This window comes from Mustelus asterias, chromosome 2, assembly GCF_964213995.1.
Source record: "Mustelus asterias chromosome 2, sMusAst1.hap1.1, whole genome shotgun sequence".
In the NCBI taxonomy this organism is placed as follows: Eukaryota; Metazoa; Chordata; class Chondrichthyes; order Carcharhiniformes; family Triakidae; genus Mustelus; species Mustelus asterias.
In genome coordinates, this window is record NC_135802.1 from 55,655,583 (window position 1) to 55,678,447 (window position 22,865).

At 45.0% G+C, this 22,865-nt stretch overlaps 1 protein-coding gene across 1 annotated transcript in view; it reads right to left on the reverse strand.

Moving 5' to 3' along the window:
- The window catches only part of LOC144480757 (V-type proton ATPase 116 kDa subunit a 1-like), a 121,503-nt gene that overhangs the window by 58,295 nt on the left and 40,343 nt on the right, over nt 1-22,865 (reverse strand). Inside the window, exon 9 of the mRNA XM_078200337.1 lies at nt 12,102-12,314. Coding sequence (XP_078056463.1) covers nt 12,102-12,314 — 213 coding nt within the window. The remainder of the gene's footprint in view (nt 1-12,101; nt 12,315-22,865) is intronic.

Genomic DNA, 22,865 nt, shown 5'->3' on the forward strand with positions numbered 1-22,865 from the left:
GGGGAAAGAGATGGGGGAAGTGGATACTCTGCTGGAAGTATTTCCAGTTGTCACCTGTTGCTCTCCCCACCCTTCAGTCAGTGTCCCATAAGCTGCCTCCTATCCCAGTAGATGAGCCTGCTTTCTACAGCTGTGTGGATCAGTCTTTGGTGAGATGCTCATAGCTTCCAAAACACAAAGGAGTTTTGAAAAGAGCATCTAGTAGGAAAAGCAGGAAACTGAGGAGCCTTCCTCTGCTTCTACTGAAGTCACAAGTGCGGCACCACACATAAGTAGCTGGAAAAGGAAAAGATTTTCAGTTGCACAAAGGTATGTACCTGAGTGTGTTATACAATGTTTGATTTGTAACGGGTGGCACAGTGGTTAGCACTGCTGCCTCATAGCTCCAGGGACCTGATTTCAATTCCAGACTTGGGTGACTGGAGTTGACACATTCTCTCCATGTCTGCGTGGATTTCCTCCGGGTGCTTCGCTTTTCTCCCACACTCCAAAGATGTGCAGGTTAGGTGGATTGAATGGACGCTTTGCTCCTTCTGAAGATCCAGCCCTCACTGCTGTTCTATGTTGTTCAGAGTGCGACACATCATGATTGTTCTAGAAACCCTTGAGGATGATACGTATTGAAAGCTGCTTCTAGAATAGTTGAGGTATCTGAAGCACATCATTAACATGCTGACTGCCTGTTCAATGACACATCTCATCGTCATATGGTATTGGTTTCTTGGGCTCCTTGGCTTGGATTCCTCACAGACATCATTGGTCGAATTTTAAGGTGTTAGCCCTTGTCTCTAAGCAGCCAGTTGGTAAATCTCTTCCAAGCTGGAAAGACCTCAGAGAGGATGGACTGTCACTGGACAAAAGCATCATGGCGGCTCTGTCAATCTTGCACACAGCCGTACACACATCTTTTTGTGGTTTAACACCAGCCGTACATTAATTGAGTTGAAGCCTTCAAGGTTCACAAACATTTCCAGTTGATCAATGAATGCCTTGATTGTCACATGAGTGGCATCCTTTCAGTTTGATTGGCATCATTGGTGGTGAAATAAATATAATTTTCTTCCCAGGCAAACATGGCATTGGTCACCTTTCTGTTGAATTTCTGGACAGCCAGAATGTCTCTTCCAGATTCCTGGGAAGAGTCTGAAATAAAGATGTGGAGAGTGGTGGTCACAGCGATAATTCTGTTGGTAAAACAAGGCCACTCGGTTCACTTGGCAGTATGTCTTCTTACACCAGGCTGCAAGACTTAAAACCCTGAGTCTGCTGAGGCAATGGTGTTCAGACATATCGAGAAAGCTGATCTTCTGCCTGGACACCCTTTGTTGCGAATATTTCCACCTGTGAGCTGTACCTCTATGTAGAGCAGCAGGTCTGTGAGGAAAAGGCTGCTGTGCTTCCTGCTGCTGGGCCCCCTGCTGCTGGTCTCCTGGTTGCTTGTTCCCCTGCTGCTGGTTTTGCTGCTGCTGGTACCCCTTGCTGCTGGTACCCCTGCTGCTGGTTTCCTTGCTGCTGGTACCCCTTGCTGCTGGTACCCCTTGCTGCTGGTACCCCTGCTGCTGGTACCCCTGCTCTGGTTTCCTAGCTGCTGGTACCCCTTGCTGCTGGTACCCCTTGCTGCTGGTACCCCTTGCTGCTGGTACCCCTGCTGCTGGTTTCCTTGCTGCTGGTACCCCTGCTACTGGTTTCCTTGCTGCTGGTACCCCTTGCTGCTGATACCCTTGCTACTGGTTTCCTTACTGCTGGTACCCCTTGCTGCTGATACCCCTGCTGCTGGGTTTCCTTGCTGCTGGTACCCCTGCTTCTCATTCCCTTGCTGCTGGTTCCCTTGCTGCTGGTTCCCCTGCTGCTGGTACCCCTGCTGCTAGTTTCCTTGCTGCTGGTACCCCTGCTTCTCATTCCCTTGCTGCTGGTTCCCTTGCTGCTGGTTCCCCTGCTGCTGGTACCCCTGCTGCTGGTTCCCTTGCTACTGGTCCCCCTGCTGCTGGTTTCCTTGCTCTGCTGCTGGTGCTCTTCTGACTGCATCAGGTGCTGTTGCTGCTACTGGCCACCTTGGTCCTTATTGTAGTTCCAAAGTAAAATAGCATACCAGTCACCTTACTGAATCCCATACATTACAGATGGTAAGTGAAGATCAGGAGCAAGTGATGATCAGAAGCATGAACCTTCAAATTAGTGGAAGCCACTCTCAAAGCAGTGAATGTAAACTCTCAGAACAAGTACTTTGAGCAAAAGCCTTTCGCACAATAAAGGCAATGAGCAGATGTGAGATCTCAGCACGTAATGGAATTATTATAGAAAGTTTTTTCAACTCCTCAATTGCCGCTGTTTTCTCTTTTTGCTTTCACTGATGAAGTCCAGAGAAGCTGTGTACACACAGTTATAGTTGGAAACCCGTGTTAAAAAATTCTAATTATCAATTAACATATTTAAACTTGCAAGCTGCCTCTCCCAAGGGGGTTCATCGAATGCAACTCAATGTGTTGCATTTAAATGCGGAAGTTGGCAAGATGGAACTGGCTTCTTGATGTGCTGTCACTCTCAGCACTTTTAACACTCAGCATTGCTCTCAATCCCGCTTTTTCTGAGTAGTTATAATTCACCCCATACAGTGGACTGTAATTCTTATTATCCAATGAGTATTTCACCTTTGGAGTACCTGCAATCTAATGTATACTTCCACTGTCAGAATAATACTGGACTCAGACAAGTAGGAAATAAAAGCAATTGGTTAAAAAGTGAACAGTGTTGCAATATTGAGAGTGGGGGCAGGGGAGGATGATGTCTGTGATTTATTCACCTTATCCTCACTGCATCAGAAGGATGAACTGATACTGATGGAATGGGAAACAAAGAGGAAACCAAGCAAAGTCTGATTAAATAGAACGAGCACAATCAGATGAAGAGCATAGTAGTTAATATAGAAAAAAAATATAGAAAGAGAATCCAGAAGCAAAATGTTAAACAATACGAAATGTTAATCGATTGCAAGTTATTTATGCACATAGCAACACCAGCATGTCCTCTTAAAAGATCAATAATTCCAAAACAAAAAGGCTGATTTTGCCTTTCTCTTTTAACTGTATTGGCTATCCATTTTTCATGAGCTGCTGTTCACATATGTGACTAGAATAAACACAGGATAAGCTGACTGAATAATATTGGCTCTGAATCTCAGGCTGAGAGTTTTATTACATTTCATACAGCTCCATGCAGAACTTAGCATAACTTACTCTTTCTAATATAAAGCACTCTCCCTTTTTTAATGATTTTTTTTCCATTAAATTCATTTTCCAACTAGTGGGTGAATTGACAGTGACTGTAGATGCGGACTAAAGAATGACTATATAATTAACCTGATGTCAAATGATCAATAATTACCCAGCTCTCATTCATTGCGAATGATTGTTGACAATTATCGCCGCCTCACACAGTACAGAGTGACGATAGAGCAGCATTCTAGCTCTCATACACAGTAGGATGAATATTTATCACCATTCTGGAAGCATACATGACAGGATGATTTTAGTCCATGATCCCTCGCACCCTCTACAGTGCAGAATAACTATACCTCATTATCCTAACCCTCATACATTACAGAATGACTGTAGTCCTTAAATCAACCCTCATACATCACAGAATGACTGTAGTCATCTAAAACGACCTTCAGAAGTTACAGAATGACTGTAGTACTTTATATCAATCATCATATATTACAGAATGGTTGGTCACTTATATCAGCCATCATGCATCAAAGAATGATTGTAGTAATTTATAATAAGGTTCATACATTACAGAATGACTGTAATCCTTTACATCAACCCTCATACATTACGGAAGGACTGTAATCAGTTATATCAACCCTTATATATTTCAGAATGACTGTAGTCCTTTATATCAACCCTCAAATATTACAGAATGATTGTAGTAATTTTGTATCAACCCTCATACATTACAGAATGACTATCATCCTTTATATCAACCCTCACATAATACAGAATGTCTGTAGTCCCTTATATCAATGCGCATATATTACAGAATAACTAGTTCTTTATTTCAACCCTCACACATCACTGAATAACAATAGTGCTTTACATCAACCCACATAGAGTAGTAGAGATTTACAGCATGGAAACAGGCCCTTTGTCCCAACATGCATTACAGAATTACTGTAGTCCTTTATACCAACCATCATACATAACAGGATGACTGCAGTCATTATATTGTTCCTCATACATCACAAGATGATTGTGCTGAACCATCCAGCCTTCTGTGTTCAGAATTGTAGTTGAACACAGTCTGACATTAAAATTATTTGAATTTCTTCTTACCAAAGTTAACACCTCACACTTATTTATATTTGAAGTTCATTTTCACTTACGCATTCATTGGGGGGAATTTTACCATTTTGAGTCTAAGGGCCTGATTTTACCAAAACTTCCGGGCGCAAAATTGCGGTAAAGTTGGGGGTTGGGCCTATAACCCGATCTGCACCCGATTCTGAGCAGATCGCGGCTTTACCGACACTCGATTCGGGTGCGGTCCGGACCCGCACCTGAATCGGGTGTCGGTAAAGCCGCGATCTGGGCGGCCCGCCCAGATTGCATGCATTAATTGCATGCATTTAAATCGACTTAATGAACCGTGCGCCCAACCCTACCGCCAAATCCCACTTTACCGTCTTCTGGCCCGATCCGCGTCCGCGCTGTTAGCCTCCGAAGAGCGGGGTCAGAGACTGCAACGGCTCTCTGACCCAGGTCATCCTCTGGTCGGGGCGGGAGGGGGGTGAGAGGAAGAGAGGGGGTGGGACGTCTCATCCCCTGGGGGGGGGGGGGGGGGGGGGGGGGTGTGAGGGGGAGGAGAGGGGGTGTGACGTATCATCTCCTTGGGGGGGGAGGGGAGGGAGTGTGACATCTCATCCCCTGGGGGGGGGGGGGGGGGGGGGGGGAGGAGAGGGGGTGTGACATCTCATCCCCTGGAGGGGGGTGGGAAGGGAGGGGGTGTGACGTCTCATCCCCTGGGGGGGGAGGGGGGGGTTGGAGGGGAGGGGATGTGACGTATCATCCTCTGGTCGGGGGGGTTCCGCTGCCTGTCTGCGGCTGATCCCTCCTGGCACCATCACTGGTTCACTACCAGCCACAGATTACTCTTCCCTGCAGGTGCGAGGTAGCGGGAGAGATGGCTGTGGCTGGTAGTGAACCAGTGATGGTGCCAGGAGGAATCGGCCGCAGACAGGCAGCGGAACCCCCCCCGACCAGAGGATGAGACGCCACACACCCTCTCCTCCCCCCTCCCAGGGGATGAGACGTCACACCCCCTCTCCTCCTCCCACCCCCCTCCCGCCCTGACGAGAGGATGACCTGGGTCAGAGAGCCGTTGCAGTCTCTGACCCCGCTCTTCGGAGGCTGCAGCGGCGACTTCAGACTTTTATTTTGCAGGTCGGTAACAGCGCGGACGCGGATCGGGCCAGAAGACGGTAATGTGGGATTTGGCGGTAGGGTTGGGCGCACGGTTCATTAAGTCGATTTAAATGCATGCAAATGCATTTAAATCGCTGGACCTGTGCCCGAATCGGTGTCGGTAAAGCTGCAATCTGCTCGGAATCGGGTGCTGATCGCGGTATAAGCCCGACGCCCAACTTTACCGTGATAACGTGCCCGAAAACGGGTGCGAAGTTTTGGTAAAATCAGGCCCTGAGGGTGGAATTTTATGAGAATGATTCTAAGGGTGGAATTTTACCGGCACCTCCACCCAAGATTCTTACAATCCCACCGAAGGCTAATGGAGAATGCAGTTCTCCAAGCCTCACCCGCTCCCGGAATCGGGGCTGGCGTGTCGGTAAAATTCCGGCCTAAGTGTCCAGCTCGTGTGAAAATAAGAGAGTTCCTGATCCGTTTTTGGGTGCATTTGCACATCCAATATTACGCACTTAATCATTGGAAAATGATGTAGACTGTTTCTAGCTGCTGTGGGCAGTGGCTTGGGCTTAATTCACCAATCAGCCTGTAGGGGGAGCTACTGCGCATGTGCAGACCTCTGATGCTGCACATGTGCAATTCCAATAGCAGGGGACTGATGGACAGAGAGAGAGTGAGAGAGAGAGAGAGAGCTGTCAGGCCCCTGCTGCTGCAGGTAGTCTCAGCAAACTCCCCCACCCCCAATTATGGGGGCTCGCATCCAATCATGAGCATGGACATCTAGCCTACCCACTGTTGCCCAGACTAATTGTGTCCTCCTCCACCCGATTCGATCGCATCTCCAGTGTGCGCAGCGCCCCCCCCCCTCCCCCCGTTCTGATCACATTTGCAGAGTGATCAAGCCGTCCCCTTCAGGCCCTGTGCCCCCATAGGCCCTACACCTTGGGCAGAGCCAAGGTACCTGCTGGGCTTTGTGCAGATGCCAGGCTGGCAGTGCCAAAGTGCCAGGGTGGCACTGCAGACTGGCACTGCCCAAGGGGGTCCCCTTTGCCCGTGGCCTCCTTCGGGGGCCTCAATAGCCTCTGATTCCATTGGTTAGGCCAACATGACTGTTCCCCATTCATGGGGAACAGGTGTTTCCCTCGCTGGAGAAAACTTCTCCCGGCGAGGCCATAAAGGCAAGTGAGCCCAGACGATTGAGCGCAGGGCTCACTAAACAGATGCAAATAAGTCTTTAAATAAATTTGAATAAATTATTTAGCCTCTCACCCATTTCATAGAAACATAGAAACCCTACAATGCAGAAGGAGGCCATTCGGCCCATCGAGTCTGCACCGACCACAATCCCACCCAGGCCCTACACCCACATATTTACCCGCTAATCCCTCTAACCTACGCATCTCAGGACTCTAAGGGGCAATTTTTAACCTGGCCAATCAACCTAACCCGCACATCTTTGGACTGTGGGAGGAAACCGGAGCACCCGGAGGAAACCCACGCAAACACGAGGAGAATGTGCAAACTCCACACAGACAGTGACCCGAGCCGGGAATCGAACCCGGGACCCTGGAGCTGTGAAGCAGCAGTGCTAACCACTGTGCTACCGTGCCGCCCCAGTGAGAGGTTGACCTCGCCAGAAATCCGGCTCTCGTAAAATCGCGAGAGCCAAGAAATCGGGTGTTTCTCGGCTCTCGTGTGATTTTACCGGCTCAACCCTCCCATTGATGGGCGGGGCAAGCCAATAAAATCTCAGCCTGAGTAACTATTCCTAACCGAAATTCTGTTCTATAGCCAGCTTGCTATTCATTCTACTACTTGTCCCCTGACTCCACAGGTAGGATTTTACGGCCTCGTTTCTCCCAGAGAAATAAACAAACAAGCATCTATTTCAGTAACCACATCAAAGACAGATAATCCTTTAATAACTTCCTAAAATTGTCAGTCAAAATGTGAACTCACTCTCCTGGTGAGATAAATTGTTTTAAACTTTTGAAACTTAGTCAGGCATTCATAATGGGCTTGGATATATTTACAAACTCTAGGAAATATAAACAATTGAGCCTTTATTGAAACTGAAAATACCGTAGCCTTGTATTTCTAAGCTAAACCAGATATACTGTCAATCAAAGCTTTTAAGGAGAAGGTTTGTTTTTGCTAGGTGAAAGCTGCTGCTGTCTCCTTTCATTTTAAAATAACTATGGGCATTTAAATCACTTCAGTTAATTACACCAGAGATCACAAGCAGCTTTTTCTTCAGTTTTCAATGCATAGGAGCACATTTTCTATTAAAATGTATCTCAACCCTTTGCATAATATCAATCTAATGGTCAACCTTGCAGGACAGAGCCCTATAATCAATCTATGCAGCAAGCTTACTATGCCATATCTAACTATTGAAACTGAAAAGACATGTTTTCTTTTGTTTTCCAAAGCCTTTCAATGGAAGACTTCCAGGAGCAGCATACTTTTTATTGGTTCCCCACTGGAACCAAGATTGCCTTGTATTCACTCTTCCTCTGAGGGGATGTGAAGCACTTTTACTTACCAAAAGGGCCTAATACACCCACTAAAATTGGATGGAGGTCTAAGCTACTCACCCCTTCCATGGATCTGGCAAAGGTCAGAGTGCTGCATGATGGCTGGCTGCTGGCATCTTTATCCTGTGCCAACGAAACAGGAATGGGTTGGGAATCCCGGAAATGGATCCTGTCTGCCATTTTTAAAGGGCCTGCGAGCCATCTAAGCAAAAAACCAGGCCAATGGCTTTGGGTCGGATGGGGGGATGAAATTCTCTGGGCCCACTAGCTCCCGGCGAGTCTCACGATGGTCCAGAGAATCGGGCATTGAGCCAAAAAAATGGGTTTAGTGCTGGGCGCTAAACCCATCGTGATGCTTGCCACCTGCCCCACCCCATAGGCCTGATGTAGTGCCTTGTAAAAGATTCAACTGCTATCTCAATGGCTTTCTATCCTCCAGCCACTTGTGTTTACTTTTATTACCCTTTCTGGTTGCATGCATCTCAACCACCCCATTTTTCGTGACCACAATGTTGACAGAGTCTAAGCCTGATCACTGCACATTGAATTTAGTACAGATCAAAAGCTTCAAGTGCAATGGAGAAGGTTTCAATGATTTCAGTTTTTTAGGAAGCCTCAGCAACATCAAATCAAAGCTGTGTGCATATACTGGGGCTGAGTGCAAACTGTGCAGATTGGAGCCTCCTCCCCCAAGTGAAATTGACATCTCTTATCTGTCAGAGGACTTCAAAGGTGTCTGCTCACAACTGCAGCTTCTGACAGGGAGAAAGGAATATCTCTGCTGCAGAGTGGAATGCTGCAATGATTTAATATTCATTATTTCTGGGTGGAGGGGAGGATGCCCCTCTTTGGTGAGGGGCTGGTGGTGCTCCCTTGGTCACTGGCACGGGGGGCGGGTGGGCACTGTTGCATTTTTTGCAGGGGTAGGGCCCTGTCTCTGAACACGGAGATCACGGAAAGCCCTTTAAAAATGGTGGCCCAGTCTCTGAACAATGGGGTTGGCTGGCTCGAAATGAGCTTATTAACATCTTTCGGGTTGGAGAAAATGCTGCCAGTGCTGGCGGGGAACACTCCCGTTTTCCCACTAAGTGTGGGCACTTAGTTCGAATTCAGGAATCGCAGTTTATAAAGCCATGAACCAACATGCCTTTTTAATCACTCATTCAACCTTTCCTGCCATCTTAGATACATCCCCACTCCCATCCCACCACACCCCACCACACATCCATCATTGTGTTCAGTTTGTTGCATCTATTTTTGATTACGATAGTCTGGTAACTAATCTTTGTATACATGCATGATTGCTTAAACCTGTGGATGGAGCTAGTGAGTTAAGTGCTGATACCACAGTGGGAATGTTCTGGAAAAAGTCTGGCCTCTAAGTGGTGATCTGTGTTGAAAATCCTCCACATTCTGAGATATTTTAAAGCTCTGTAAATAAACGAATTGGATGTAGAATTAGATTCATCTCGGCAGTGCTCTGAGATAAATAAGATATCCAGAAAACCAATACCTAACACCCTCAGGTCTCCATTCTTTAACTTTGTTTCATTTATTTTATAATGCCTTACCTCATTCTTCCTATCAAGATGTATTGCTTCACATTTCTCGACATTAATTGTCATCTGCCACCTGCCTGCCTATTTCACTGGCCTGTCTCTCTTCTCTGGGACCAGATTTTCTATCCAGGGTTGGGAACCGACCTGATGAATTCCTGACTCCTTGTCTGAGCTGTGTCGTTGTGACACAGTTTAAATTTAAGTGGCCTAATTGGCCAGTGTCAAAGGTGGGGGCAGCCATGTTGGGGGTTGCTTCTGCCTTGCTGATTTTAGCAGGCAGATCCTGGCAGGAGGTCAAATGTTTAGGGCAGTGTTACTCATCTCTCAGATATCAACTCACAGCAATGACATGGTATGACGTCAGTATACCTTTAAGAAAAGTTTTTTTAAAATCATATTATCTCACAGCTTCTCCCATTGCTGCTGAGCTGTCTACCAGATGTCCTTTTATTGCTCCTAAAGTGGCTTAAATGGGGTTGTTTTTGTTTACTCTGTGATTAGTTTTACGATGTGGAGATGCTGTCTGTGTCAATATGCGCGATCTTCTTGGAGATTCTCTCCACTTGGAGCCGGCGGTTTGCGGTGTCGATGGTAGTCACGATGTGGAGATGCCGTCTACATTAGTTTTATGACCATGCATTGTTAGGAGAAAAGGTCATGGGTTCTGGATAGGTTTGTTTTCCTTCCTAGGGAGTTTAAGTTTTTTTTTCTGTTTGGCTGCAGTTTGAGTTTTAGTTTTTAGAAGGGACATCAAGATGGAAAGAAATGTTTCTCTCTTTCTCTCTCTCGCCCTGGTTTTGGAAATTCTGCAGGTTAGCTGAATGCCTTCCTGGAGTAGAAAACCTGCTGTTGGTGGCTTGACCAGAGTCTACCTCGGATTCTGGGAAGCTGTTCTGACTTCAAACTGTTCTGGATACGTCAAGAGGACTGCCAGAACTTACAAGACTGAGAGCTTTCCATTCTCCAACCAAAGGACTCAATTCTAGCATCACATGAGCATTAGGCTTTAAGCGGTTCTGTGTATGGGATTGGTTTGATTGGAACATCTTAGATATATTTGTTAAGGGTCATTCATTATCGTGGCTGTTTTGTTTTTGTTTGTAATTGATAACAGTTATTGCTAATTTTCTTTCCATACATGATAACTGTGTTCTTAAATAAACTTTGTTTGATAAAAGCTCCCTACTTGGTCATTTGAATCTTCCTGAGGTGAAACATATCATGCTTATCCAAGCCAAATTCGAGATGCAAAACTTACGATCGGGCCAGGCTCCATAAAACACTTTGGAGTTTCTGACCTGAACCATAACAACAGAAAGTTACCAGCTCCCCTGCAGGGAATCTGACAACGGTGCAATACATGGTTCAGGTCAAAATGTGAAAATTCCCAACTCTAACAGAAACACCACTTAACAAGCTCCTTAAGGGGCCATTAATTGAGAGTGAGAGCATATCCCCTTTCCTCCCCATTTCTGGCCCTTTGAAAATTCAAAACCGTTTTGGAGGTGTCGGCATTCACCAAAGTCATCCTCTACAACTTGTAAACCGACACCTTTATTGATTCCCTCTCTCCCAGTTCGGCTGAAACAATAATCCATAGTTTTATTATCTGAATACTGAAATTGTCCAAACCTCGCATAGCTCAATACTCCCCGTTTCAATCTTCCAGGAACTGCAGCTCATTCAGAATGCTGCTGCCATATCCTTAACTGCTCAAGCCTTTAACTTACATCTGCTATGCTCCATTAACTCTCCATGTCCTTTAAATCAATATGAAAGTCTTTGCCCTTAACATCAAAAGCTTCATGGCCTACCACCAAACGCTGCTTTAAAAAGAAAATGCACACTTTTTGTTCCTGAAGCATTGAATGGCTGCTTATCCTCTGCCCATTCCCCCATGTGTGGTCATTCTTTTAATCTCCACTCATTTGCACTCCAAAGCTCCCTCTGAAATTCCCTATTGACCTTTCCTTCTTTTCGAAACCTTTCTCCAATGCAGGTCTTTTGACCAGCATCCCTTCCCACCTCTGGTATACATATCCTTCTCCACTCTTTGAAGCATGTTCAGCTGTTTTCCTAAATATGAGGAACACTTATTGTTCCTTCCTTGAGCCTCATGCACTAATAATATGGCTATGATAGACAGCTTTTTAATCAGTAAGGGAGTCAAGGGTTATGGGGATAAGGCAGGAAAGTGGATTTGAGGATTATCATATCAGATCAGTCATGATCTTATTGGACGGCACAGCAGATCCAATGGGCCGAATGGCCTACTTCTTCAAGAAACAAAAACTAGAAGCAGGAGTAGGCCATTCGGCCCTTCGAGCTTGCTCCACCATTCATTACGATCATCAAATTCAATATCCTGATCCCCCTTCTACATCTTATGGTCTAACCATTGGCTCATCCAGAAAGTGTTACAAATTTAAAGCATATTGATGGATTGGGCACAGCATAATGATAGCATAAATATGAATTAACATTAGAATTTCAAGTTTACTTGTAGCTCAACTGAAAATACAGGAGGGGTTTTACAGTCACCAGCAGACATGGATTCCTTACTTTTTGGACACATTTGAGATACTTACTGATTCTTTTGTTAATGTGTAGTGGACTTTTTTAAGGTCTGTAACAGGACACCAGATTTCAGCTATTAAACACTTCTGGGTGATATCTATGTTACAAAGATTTAGCGTGTAGTAAATTGCCTTCATCTTCTTGACTTTAACATTCCATTTGTGAACATCCTTAGCAGCAGAGAGCAGCAAATCCTTACGATGCTTTTCCGTCTGGTCAAGAACCTGTTAGATACATGAAAGAAACAATCTTAGTATAATTAAAGATCAGTTTTGACGCACATGACTTTACCAGCGTAAATTTTTTTAAAAACTCACATTTACATAATGAACTCTAGATTGCGCCACACGAGACGTATCAAAGGCACTTTCTTAATGCTCAGACAAATCACAATTTAAGAGGCCAGTGCAATTATAGTGTAATGCACTGAAGAATATGTAGCAAATGGCCAAACTCTATTACAGCATGCGACCCGAGTCTCAACTGCATATGTAGTGATAATTACCAGATTTGTTTATCTTTTATGTTAAAATTAAATTAAATCACAAGTACAGAAAAACAAACAAGACTAGCAGGAGGTGCTCTTAAATATTTGATAGTCTAAAGCAAAACAGCTGCACAATATTTTCACTTTTGCCACCTTTAACATTGTTGAAAAACTGTGCGAATCAGTGGGACTTGTTGTCAAGGTGATCTTTCTTGTGTGCTTATTGAGTAGTTACACTGGTAGTTAGGATTTTCTGTCTAATAATTGATCAGTCAGCTATCAGTCTGAACTAGGGGGCATAGCCTCAAAATAAGGGGGAGCAGATTTAGGGCTGAGTTGAGGAGGAACTTCTTCACACAAAGGGTTGTGAATCTGTGGAATTCCCTGCCCAGTGAAGCAGTTGAGGCTACCTCATTGAATGTTTTTAAGGCAAGGATAGATAAATTTTTGAACAGTAAAGGAGTTAAGGGTTATGGTGAGCAGGCTGGTAAGTGGAGCTGAGTCCATGAAAAGATCAGCCATGATCTTATTGAATGGCGGAGCAGGCTCGAGGGGCCAGATGGCCTACTCCTGCTCCTAGTTCTTATGTTCTTATGTTAGGTCAGATTGAATGGTGAAACAAAATGTTACGAAAAGTTTGAGTTATTACAGAAATTATTTATTCAAATAACAAAATGCAATGGACTTCAATGGGAAATAAAAGATTTGTAATAGAGCAGTTACAAATACCTTCTCAGGGAGAAAAGACCATGGCAAATTACAAACCTTCAATTTCTTTGCTAAAACAAACTCTTGTCTAAAGAAAAAGTACAAAGCAGTGAATCATATACTCTAGAGATTTAGCTGGTTAACATGCAAGCTGATATTGTCAGAGGATATTGAATGTTTTAGGTTAAAACCTAATTGCGGAAGAGCTATACAAACTGAAACTACAGAAATAAAACAGAACATGCTGGATACTTGTGACAGGCCATTTGACATTTGAAAAGGAAACACAGTAGATCTTTATAGTGAGACCGTTATTAGAACCTTATGATGGACTCCATGTGAGACATCTTTCTCTTTTAAATCTTAATCAATCTGCTATGTATTCAGAACTTCCCTTTTCACTAACAACCACTGGGGAGCTTTTTCCTTTTTATAGCTTTATTTGCTTTTCTGCTTTTATTTTATGGTCTAACATACCAAGACTTGCTTTTTGTAACATTTATAATGGATGTTTGTTCAAAATAATACTATTTGTTTTTTGTGAGAAGGGTTTTATTTGAACTCTGTGGGATAGCACAACAGAAACTGGCACTAATCCAGAAGATACTCAATGCAGATCAGTTCTTAAACAAAACAATATATCAAAGCTACAAATTCAGCACAGGAGCGTTTATTAGCTTCTACATGGGAGTTGGGTAGATTATTGATTGAATATATTAATATAGGCTAATAAATTTGGCAACAAGGGCACGGTGGCACAGTGGTTAGCTCTGCTGCCTCATAGCGCCAGGGACCTGGGTTTGATTCCCAGCTTGGGTCACTGTCTGTGTGGAGTTTGCACATTCTTCCCGTGTCTGCGTGGGTTTCCTCCAGGTGCTCCAGTTTCCTCCCACAGTCTGAAAGACATGCTGGTTAGGTGCATTGGCCATGCTAAATTCTCCCTCAATGTAACCGAACAGGCGCCGGATGGTATCTAGGGCATTTTCACAGTAACTTCATTGCGGTGTTAATGTAAGTCTACTTGTGACACTAATAAATAAACTTTAATGCAGCATAGTGTCATAGGCAGGAGTTTATTTTCAGAGCAAAATATTCATTTTAAAAAATTATAAGTATACGATTTTTGAAAATCTAGCCATTAGGAGAATTACTTTTGCTCCTGATATATTTCTCTCAGCTGCATTCAGAGATTGTCACTTGGCTGCTGTCACTAATGAGCTAAGTCTGTGATTGGCTGCTGTGAAACAAAAGGTCTCTATTTTATTCCTTTATAATTGAACCATACAAATGTAAAGCACAGGAAGAAAACATTTTGCCCATCTATAAGTGATTGGCAGGGATTTTCTGGCTCCGCCGTATTGGGTTCCCCCATGACCGATGCAGCAAGCCATTTAAATGTCCATTGACTGGAAGATTCTTTCACTGGGAGGGGCTGGAAAATTCTGACTAATCTATTAAAAGTGCAACTGCCTTCAATCAGAAATAATTTCATTGCCAGGATCATCAAACCCCAACTTGTGGTATTTCCGAATTAAAGGATAAAGTCTAAACATGTGGGAGTTCTTTAAATAGGTTGGGTACACTTTTGGAAACATCCAAGTACCTTTTTGGGATTGTTAAGAGCAGCCATGCATGTGTTTAAAAATGGAGAATGTCTGTGGAACTGTAATTATGAGAAGTCTTTTAAATCTTCTGCTCTTTAAATTTTGAATAAATACAACTTGCAGTTGAAAACATTCAATGCTTTCTGAGGGCCACCACAGTAGGATTAGTGCTGCTTAATTGCTTTCACAACTTATTGTTATCCCACCGGCGGCCTGTAAGTTCACAGTTTGATTGACAGCTACAAATGGCTATTAAAGGATTAGCTGTCTGCGATGTGGGGCTATGAATGCAAAATTTTTGTTTTTGTAAGTACACAAAGGGATTTAAATGTACTGAATATAATTGTTTAATGTAGTAAAGTCAATATTAGCGACTTCAGATTTTATTTTATTTCAGCTGAGCATAGCTCCTGAGGCCTGCCTATGATGGGAGCTGGATGTGTTGGCATGGAGGGTATAAGGGCAAAGGGTGGCTAGTGGGAGGCATGGGTTGGCATGAGTTGGCACTAAGTTGACATAGGGGTAAATTTGCTAAGGCCATGCAGGGAGGTTTAAACTGATTCGGGGGGGGGGAGGGATCCTGAGTAGTGGGGCTGAAAGTGAGGGATGCATGGATGGGGACTGCAATGCACGGCATTGCAGAGGTGGGGTGGAGCAGGGTTTGAAATGTGTATACTTCAATGCCAGGAGTATTCGCAATAAAGTGGGTGAACTTGCAGCGTGGATCAGTACCTGGGACTTCGATGTTGTGGCTATTTCAGAGACATGGATAGAGCAGGGGCAGGAATGGATGCTGCAGGTCCCGGGGTTCAAATGTTTTAGTCGAAGTAGGGAAGGAGGTAGAAGAGGGGGAGGGGTAGCATTATTGGTCAGAGATTGTATCACAGTGTCAGAGAGGAGGTTTGATGAGGACTTATCTGTTGAGGTAGTATGGGCGGAGATTAGAAATAGGAGAGGAGAGGTCACCCTGTTGGGAGTCTTTTATAGACCTCCTAAAAGTTCTAGAGAGGTTGAGGAAAGGATTGCGGAGTCAATCCTGCTTAGGAGTGAAAGTAATAGGGCAATTGTTATGGGGGATTTTAACTTGACTAATATTGACTGGAATTGCTATAGCTCTAGCTCGTTAGAGGGGTCAGTTTTTGTTCAAAGCGTGCAGGAAGGTTTTTTGACTCAGTATGTAGACAGGCCAACTAGAGGTGAGGCTATATTGGATCTGGTGCTGGGAAATGAGCCAGACCAGGTGCTAGACTTGGAAGTTGGTGTGCATTTTGGTGATAGTGACCACAATTCGGTTACGTTCACCTTAGTGATGGAAAGGGATAGGCATGAACCTCGGGCCAGTGGTTTTAGCTGGGGGAAGGGTAATTATGAGGCTATTAGGAGAGAATTAGGAAACATAGGTTGGACTAGGAGATTACAGGGACTGGGAACGTCCGACATGTGGAGTTTTTTCAAGGAGCAGCTACTGCGAGTCTGTGATAGGTATGTCCCTGTCAGGCAAGGAGGAATTGGTAGGGCTAGGGAACCGTGGTGCACCAAAAAAGTTTATTTGTTGGTTAAAAAGAAAAAGGAGGCTTATGTTCGGATGAGACGTGAGCACTCGGGTAGTGCACTAGAAAGCTTTAGATTGGCTAAGAGGGAGTTGAAGAGCGAGCTTAGAAGGGCTAAAAGGGGACATGAGGAGACTTTGGCGGATAGGGTTAAAGAGAATCCTAAGGCGTTCTATAGGTATGTCAAGAACAGAAGGTTGGTTAGGGCAAGTTTAGGGCCAGTTATAGATGGCAGAGGGAAGTTATGTGTGGAACCGGAGGAGATTGGTGAAGCATTGAACCAATATTTCTCTTCGGTGTTCACGCAAGGGGACATGAATATAGCTGAGGAGGACACTGGGTTGCAAGGGAGTAGAATAGACAGTATTACAGTTGATAAGGAGGATGTGCAGGATATTCTGGAGGGTCTGAAAATAGATAAATCCCCTGGTCCGGATGGGATTTATCCAAGGATTCTCTGGGAGGCAAGAGAAGTGATTGCAGAGCCTCTGGCTCTGATCTTCAGGTCGTCGTTGGCCTCTGGTATAGTACCAGAAGATTGGAGGTTAGCGAATGTTGTCCCATTGTTTAAGAAGGGGAACAGAGACTTCCCCGGGAATTATAGACCGGTGAGTCTCACTTCTGTTGTCGGCAAGATGTTGGAAAAAATTATAAGGGATAGGATTTATAGTTATTTGGAGAGTAATGAATTGATAGGTGATAGTCAGCATGGTTTTGTGGCAGGTAGGTCGTGCCTTACTAACCTTGTTGAGTTTTTTGAGAAAGTGACCAAGGAGGTGGATGGGGGCAGGGCAGTGGACGTGGTATATATGGATTTTAGTAAGGCGTTTGATAAGGTTCACCATGGTAGGCTTCTGCAGAAAATGCAGATGTATGGGATTGGGGGTGATCTAGGAAATTGGATCAGGAATTGGCTAGCGGATAGGAAACAGAGGGTGGTGGTTGATAGTAAATATTCATCATGGAGTGCGGTTACAAGTGGTGTACCTCAGGGATCTGTTTTGGGGCCACTGCTGTTTGTAATATTTATTAATGATCTGGATGAGGGTATAGTTGGGTGGATTAGCAAATTTGCTGATGACACCAAAGTCGGTGGTGTGGTAGACAGTGAGGAAGGGTGTCGTAGTTTGCAGGAAGACTTAGACAGGTTGCAAAGTTGGGCCGAGAGGTGGCGGATGGAGTTTAATGCGGAGAAGTGTGAGGTAATTCACTTTGGTAGGAATAACAGATGTGTTGAGTATAGGGCTAACGGGAGGACTTTGAATAGTGTGGAGGAGCAGAGGGATCTAGGTGTATGTGTGCATAGATCCCTGAAAGTTGGGAATCAAGTAGATAAGGTTGTTAAGAAGGCATATGGTGTCTTGGCGTTTATTGGTAGGGGGATTGAATTTAGGAGTCGTAGCGTTATGTTGCAACTGTACACAACTCTGGTGCGGCCGCACATTACAGGAAGGATGTGGAGGCTTTGGAGAGGGTGCAGAGGAGGTTTACCAGGATGTTGCCTGGTATGGAGGGGAGATCCTATGAGGAGAGGCTGAGGGATTTGGGATTGTTTTCGCTGGAAAGGCGGCGGCTAAGAGGGGATCTTATTGAAACATATAAGATGATTAGAGGTTTAGATAGGGTGGATAGTGATAGCCTTTTTCCTCTGATGGAGAAATCCAGCACGAGGGGGCATGGCTTTAAATTGAGGGGGGGTAGTTATAGAACCGATGTCAGGGGTAGGTTCTTTACCCAGAGGGTGGTGAGGGATTGGAATGCCCTGCCAGCATCAGTAGTAAATGCGCCTAGTTTGGGGGCGTTTAAGAGATCCGTAGATAGGTTCATGGACGAAAAGAAATTGGTTTAGGTTGGAGGGTCACAGTTTTTTATTTTTTATTTTTTTAACTGGTCGGTGCAACATCGTGGGCCGAAGGGCCTGTTCTGCGCTGTAATGTTCTATGTTCTATGTTCTATGGGTGCTAAAGGACCCTGGAGATGAGTGGGCATGGAGGGTATGAGAGGCCATGGCAAGACTTGGCATGAGATGTTTGTAGGGGCGGGGGTATTGAGAGCTAAAGGGCTGTGTTTTGCTTTAGTTTTTATTACAACTTTTTATTACAACCTGCCTCTGCACTGTTTCTGAGGGCTGGCAAGCCTGACTTCAGTTATCACCCACCCTTGGAATAAAGATTTGGCTGTTCGGGGATGTTTCTCCTGAGTTGGGATTGGGAAGTTGGGAATTTTCCTGACTGTGCACCTAACTCGGGATCGAGAATTTGGCAGTGTGTCACTCTTTGACTGACTTTATATTCTCCCCAACACTTTTCAACTTTGGTAGTCTCTTGTGTTAGGGACCCTAGTGTTTCACCCAAGTTTCCTTACAATATATTAAATTTCCTAGCTGAGTCACCACTTACCTCACAATATATATGCCTGTAGATGGCACTGTTAGAGGTGTTTTCAATATTAAATATCATGTAAGTTGCACCCATACTATACCATGCAATTTGAAGTTATCAGCATACCTGTATGCATTTCCACTCCATTGCCACTATATGGCTCTGCACCAACATTTGTGAATGTAAGATCAGTTAAAAAAAATTGCGAGCTGGTAATGTCATTTTATATTCAAATATATTGGGATAAATTCTAATTTTATTGAGCTAAAATATTGATCTGAATGCAGTATCGATTCAGCATCTGGCAATGATCTGGACACCAATCCTCTGTAGTATACTGAGTATCATTTTGGTTCCAAGTGAATACTGGTCCCATTTTTACCACTCCCACATGTCTATGCTTCTACCCCTTACCCTTTCTTACTAATTTTGTTTTCCAGACACCCCACTCTTCTAATAAGTCTGATTCCTATTTTTCCCCTGCTGAGAGACTTTGATAGCCTTGCACCCCAACTTCACTCAGCCACCGTGTTTCCCCAGTTCCATAACTGTGTTTCCCCTGATATGGAGATGCCGGCGTTGGACTGGGGTGGGCATAGTAAGAAGTCTCGCAACACCAGGTTAAAGTCCAACAGGTTTATTTGGTAGCACAAGCTTTCGGAGCGCTGCTCTTTCATCAGGTGAGTCTGATGAAGGAGCAGTGCTCTGAAAGCTCGTGATACCAAATAAACCTGTTGGACTTTAACATGGCGTTGTGAGACTTCTTTCTGTGTTTCCCCAGTTCCCCTCCTGTGTTTCCCCAGTTCCCCTCCTGTGTTTCCCCAGTTCCCCTCCTGTGTTTCCCCAGTTCCTCTCCACTAACTGTTTGCTGGGTTCACCCCCCCTCTCCTTATTTCTCTACCTCAGGCATCTCCTATTTCTTTGTATCTGCCTCCCCCTTTCTCCATCTTTTCCCTCTTTCTCTTTTCCCTCCTCTCCCTCTCTGCATCTTTCAACTCTTCTCTCTTTCTCTCCAACGTTTCCTCTCTCCTTCTGTGTTTCCTAAGGAGGAAACTTTCTCCCGAAAAGGGTTTAAAATTGATAATCAGGAAGTGTTGGATAGACTGTGGGTATTGAAGGTTGACAAGGCACCAGGATCGGATGTGATGCACCCAAGAATATTGAAGAAAGTGAGAATGGAAATTGCAGGAGCGCTGGCCATAATCTTTCAGTTTTCTTTAGTTTGAAGGCAGGTGACAGAGGACTGGAAAATTGCAGGAATTACAAGAAATTGTTCAAGAAAGATTGGAAGGATAGACACAACAATTACAAACCAGTTTAACTTCAGTGGTGGGGAAGCTTTTAGAAACAATTATTTGGGACTGAATTTGTTGTCACATAAAACACTGTGAGTTGATTAGAAAGAGCCATCATGGATTTCTAAAGGGGAAATCATGCTTAACTAATTTGCTGGAGGTTTTTGAGGAGGTAGTAGAAAGGGTCATTGAGGGTAATGCTGTTGATGTGGTGTACACGGACTTTCAGAAGGCATTCGATACAGTGCCACACAACAGACTTTTGAGAAAAGTTATAGCTCATACAATAAAACGGCCTATAGGTACATGGACACAAAATTGGCTGAGTAACAGGAAATTGAGAGTAATGGTCAATGGATATTTTTTGGGCTGGAGGAAATTTTGTGTTGGAGTTTCCCAGGGGTCAGTATTGGGACACTTGTTTTTCCTGATATATATCAATGATCTAGATCTTGGTGTGCAGGGGGAAATTTCAAAGTTTGCGGATGACACAAAACTTGGATGTATTTGTAAACTGTGAGGAGGACAGTGCAGAACTACAAAAGAACATAGACAATTTGATGGAGTGGGCAGACAGGTGGCAGATGAAGTTCAATGTGGGGAATTGTAAGGTGGCGCATTTCGATAGGAAGAACATGGAGAGACAGTATAAAATAAGGGGTAAAATTCCTAGGGGGGCGGGGGGGGCGGTGCAGAGGGACCTGGTGCATATATGTGCATTCATCATTGAAGGTGGCAGAATATGTGGAGACAGCATTTAATAAAGCATACAGGATCCTGGCCTTTATTAATAGCAGTGTAGAACAAGGGGGTTATCCTGATCTTATACAGACTAGTTAGACTTCAGCTGGATTATTGGGTACATTTCTAGGCTTCACACTATGGGAGTGATATGAATGCATTGGAGATAGTGGAGAAGAGATTGACAAGAATGGTTCCAGGGATGAGAAACTTTAGTTATGAGGATAGATTTGAGAGGTTGGGACTGTTCTCTTTGGAGAGAAGAAGGTTAAGAGGAGATTTGATAGCAGTGTGCAAAAGCAAGAGGGAGCTGGACAGAGTAGATAGGGAGAAACTGTTCCCACTCAAAAAAGATTTGAGAATGAGAGGGCACAGATTTCAAGTGATTTGTAAAAGTAGCAAATATGATATAAGAAAAGGATTTTACACGTGAGTGGTTCAGGTTTGGAATGTGCTGCCTGGAAGTGTGGTGGAGGCAGGTTCAATCGAGGCATTCACTGGGGCAATAGCTGATTATTTGAATATAAACAAGATGCAGGGGTACAGGGAAAATGCAGGAGAATGGATCAAGTCATAATGCTCATAATTTGCAGAGCTGGTACCGACACAATGGGCCAAATTGCCTCCCTCCGCACCATAACAATTCTGTGATTCTGTTATTCCTTGCAAGAAAGTATGGTTTGTATTTATATTGTGCCTTTCACCACCACAGGACATTCCAAAATGCTTCCCATTCAATGATAAACTTTTGACACAGCAGCCAATCTACATCAAATAAACTGCCACAAACAGCAATGTGATAATGATCAGATACTTTGGGGCGATTTTACCATTACGTTGCGCACATTTTCGAGCACGACACAGTGGTAAAGTCGAATGTAAAGCGCTTAGTGCGATTGGGGCTGGTCGTAAAGATGAGCGTCAGATTTCCAGCGCGGTCAGCCTCTTGCTGGAAATGGGCAAGAGGCAGGTTAATGTATGTAAATTTATCGTCATGCTGTTTTACATCTGCTTAGCGAGCCCGGCGCTTAATCGTCCGGGCACACCCTGCTTTATGACCTCGCCGGGAAAGATTCACGCCAGCAAGGAATAGACATGCTCCCCATGAACAGGGAGCAGTTGACTTGGCCGTGCCGGTTGAACTGGAGGCCATTGAGGCCCCCGGTGAGGCTGAGGGCAAGGGGGAATGCCCTTTGGGCAGTGCCAGACTGGCACCTGGGCAATGCCCACTGGGCAGCTGGGCAATGCCCACCGGGCAGTGCCATGGGATGGGGCTAATGGGGGCAGGGCCAGTGGGGACAGGGTCTATGGGGGTGGGGAAAATGGGGAGGGGCTAATGGGGGAGGGGCTAATGTGAGAGGGCCACTCTGCAGCTATCGGTGGGGGGTGGGGGAGAGGGGGGGGCCCACTGCCATTCTACAGCTGTCGGTGGGGGGGAGGGAGTGAGGGAGAGGGGACACACTGCCACTCTGCAGTGATTGGTGGGGAGGGGGTGGCTGGTCCGCGATTGGTGGGGGAGGGCGGCGGGTCTGCAATCAGTGGGGGGAGGGTGGCAGGTCCGCGATCGGTCTGGGCGGCGGAGGGGGAGTCGTCGTGGGCTACATCTCACGTCACGGGCCCCCGCGATTGAGGGGGGGGAGCTGCTTCAGGCAGCCTGAACTAGCAGGGGGGCCTGACAGCTCTCTCTTTTCAGAGGCCTGCACATGCACACTACCTCCCTCTGCAGGCTCTCAGGTACGTTAAGCCCTGCCCTTGGCCTTCTGCAGCGAGCGACAAATTTGCTCAAAATTTTGCAGAGAGCGTGTTTATGGGGGGGCCTGAAAATGTGTCCAAAAGACAGATCTGAAACACTCCCAGTTTCAAGTCTGCCCAACACTTAGAAAAAAAATGGTAAAATACCCCTCTCTGTTTTTGTGATCTTGATTCGGGAACAAATATTGGCCAGGACATCAGAGATTACTGTTCTTCTTCGAAATAGTGCCACAGGATCTTTTATACCTACCTCCCTC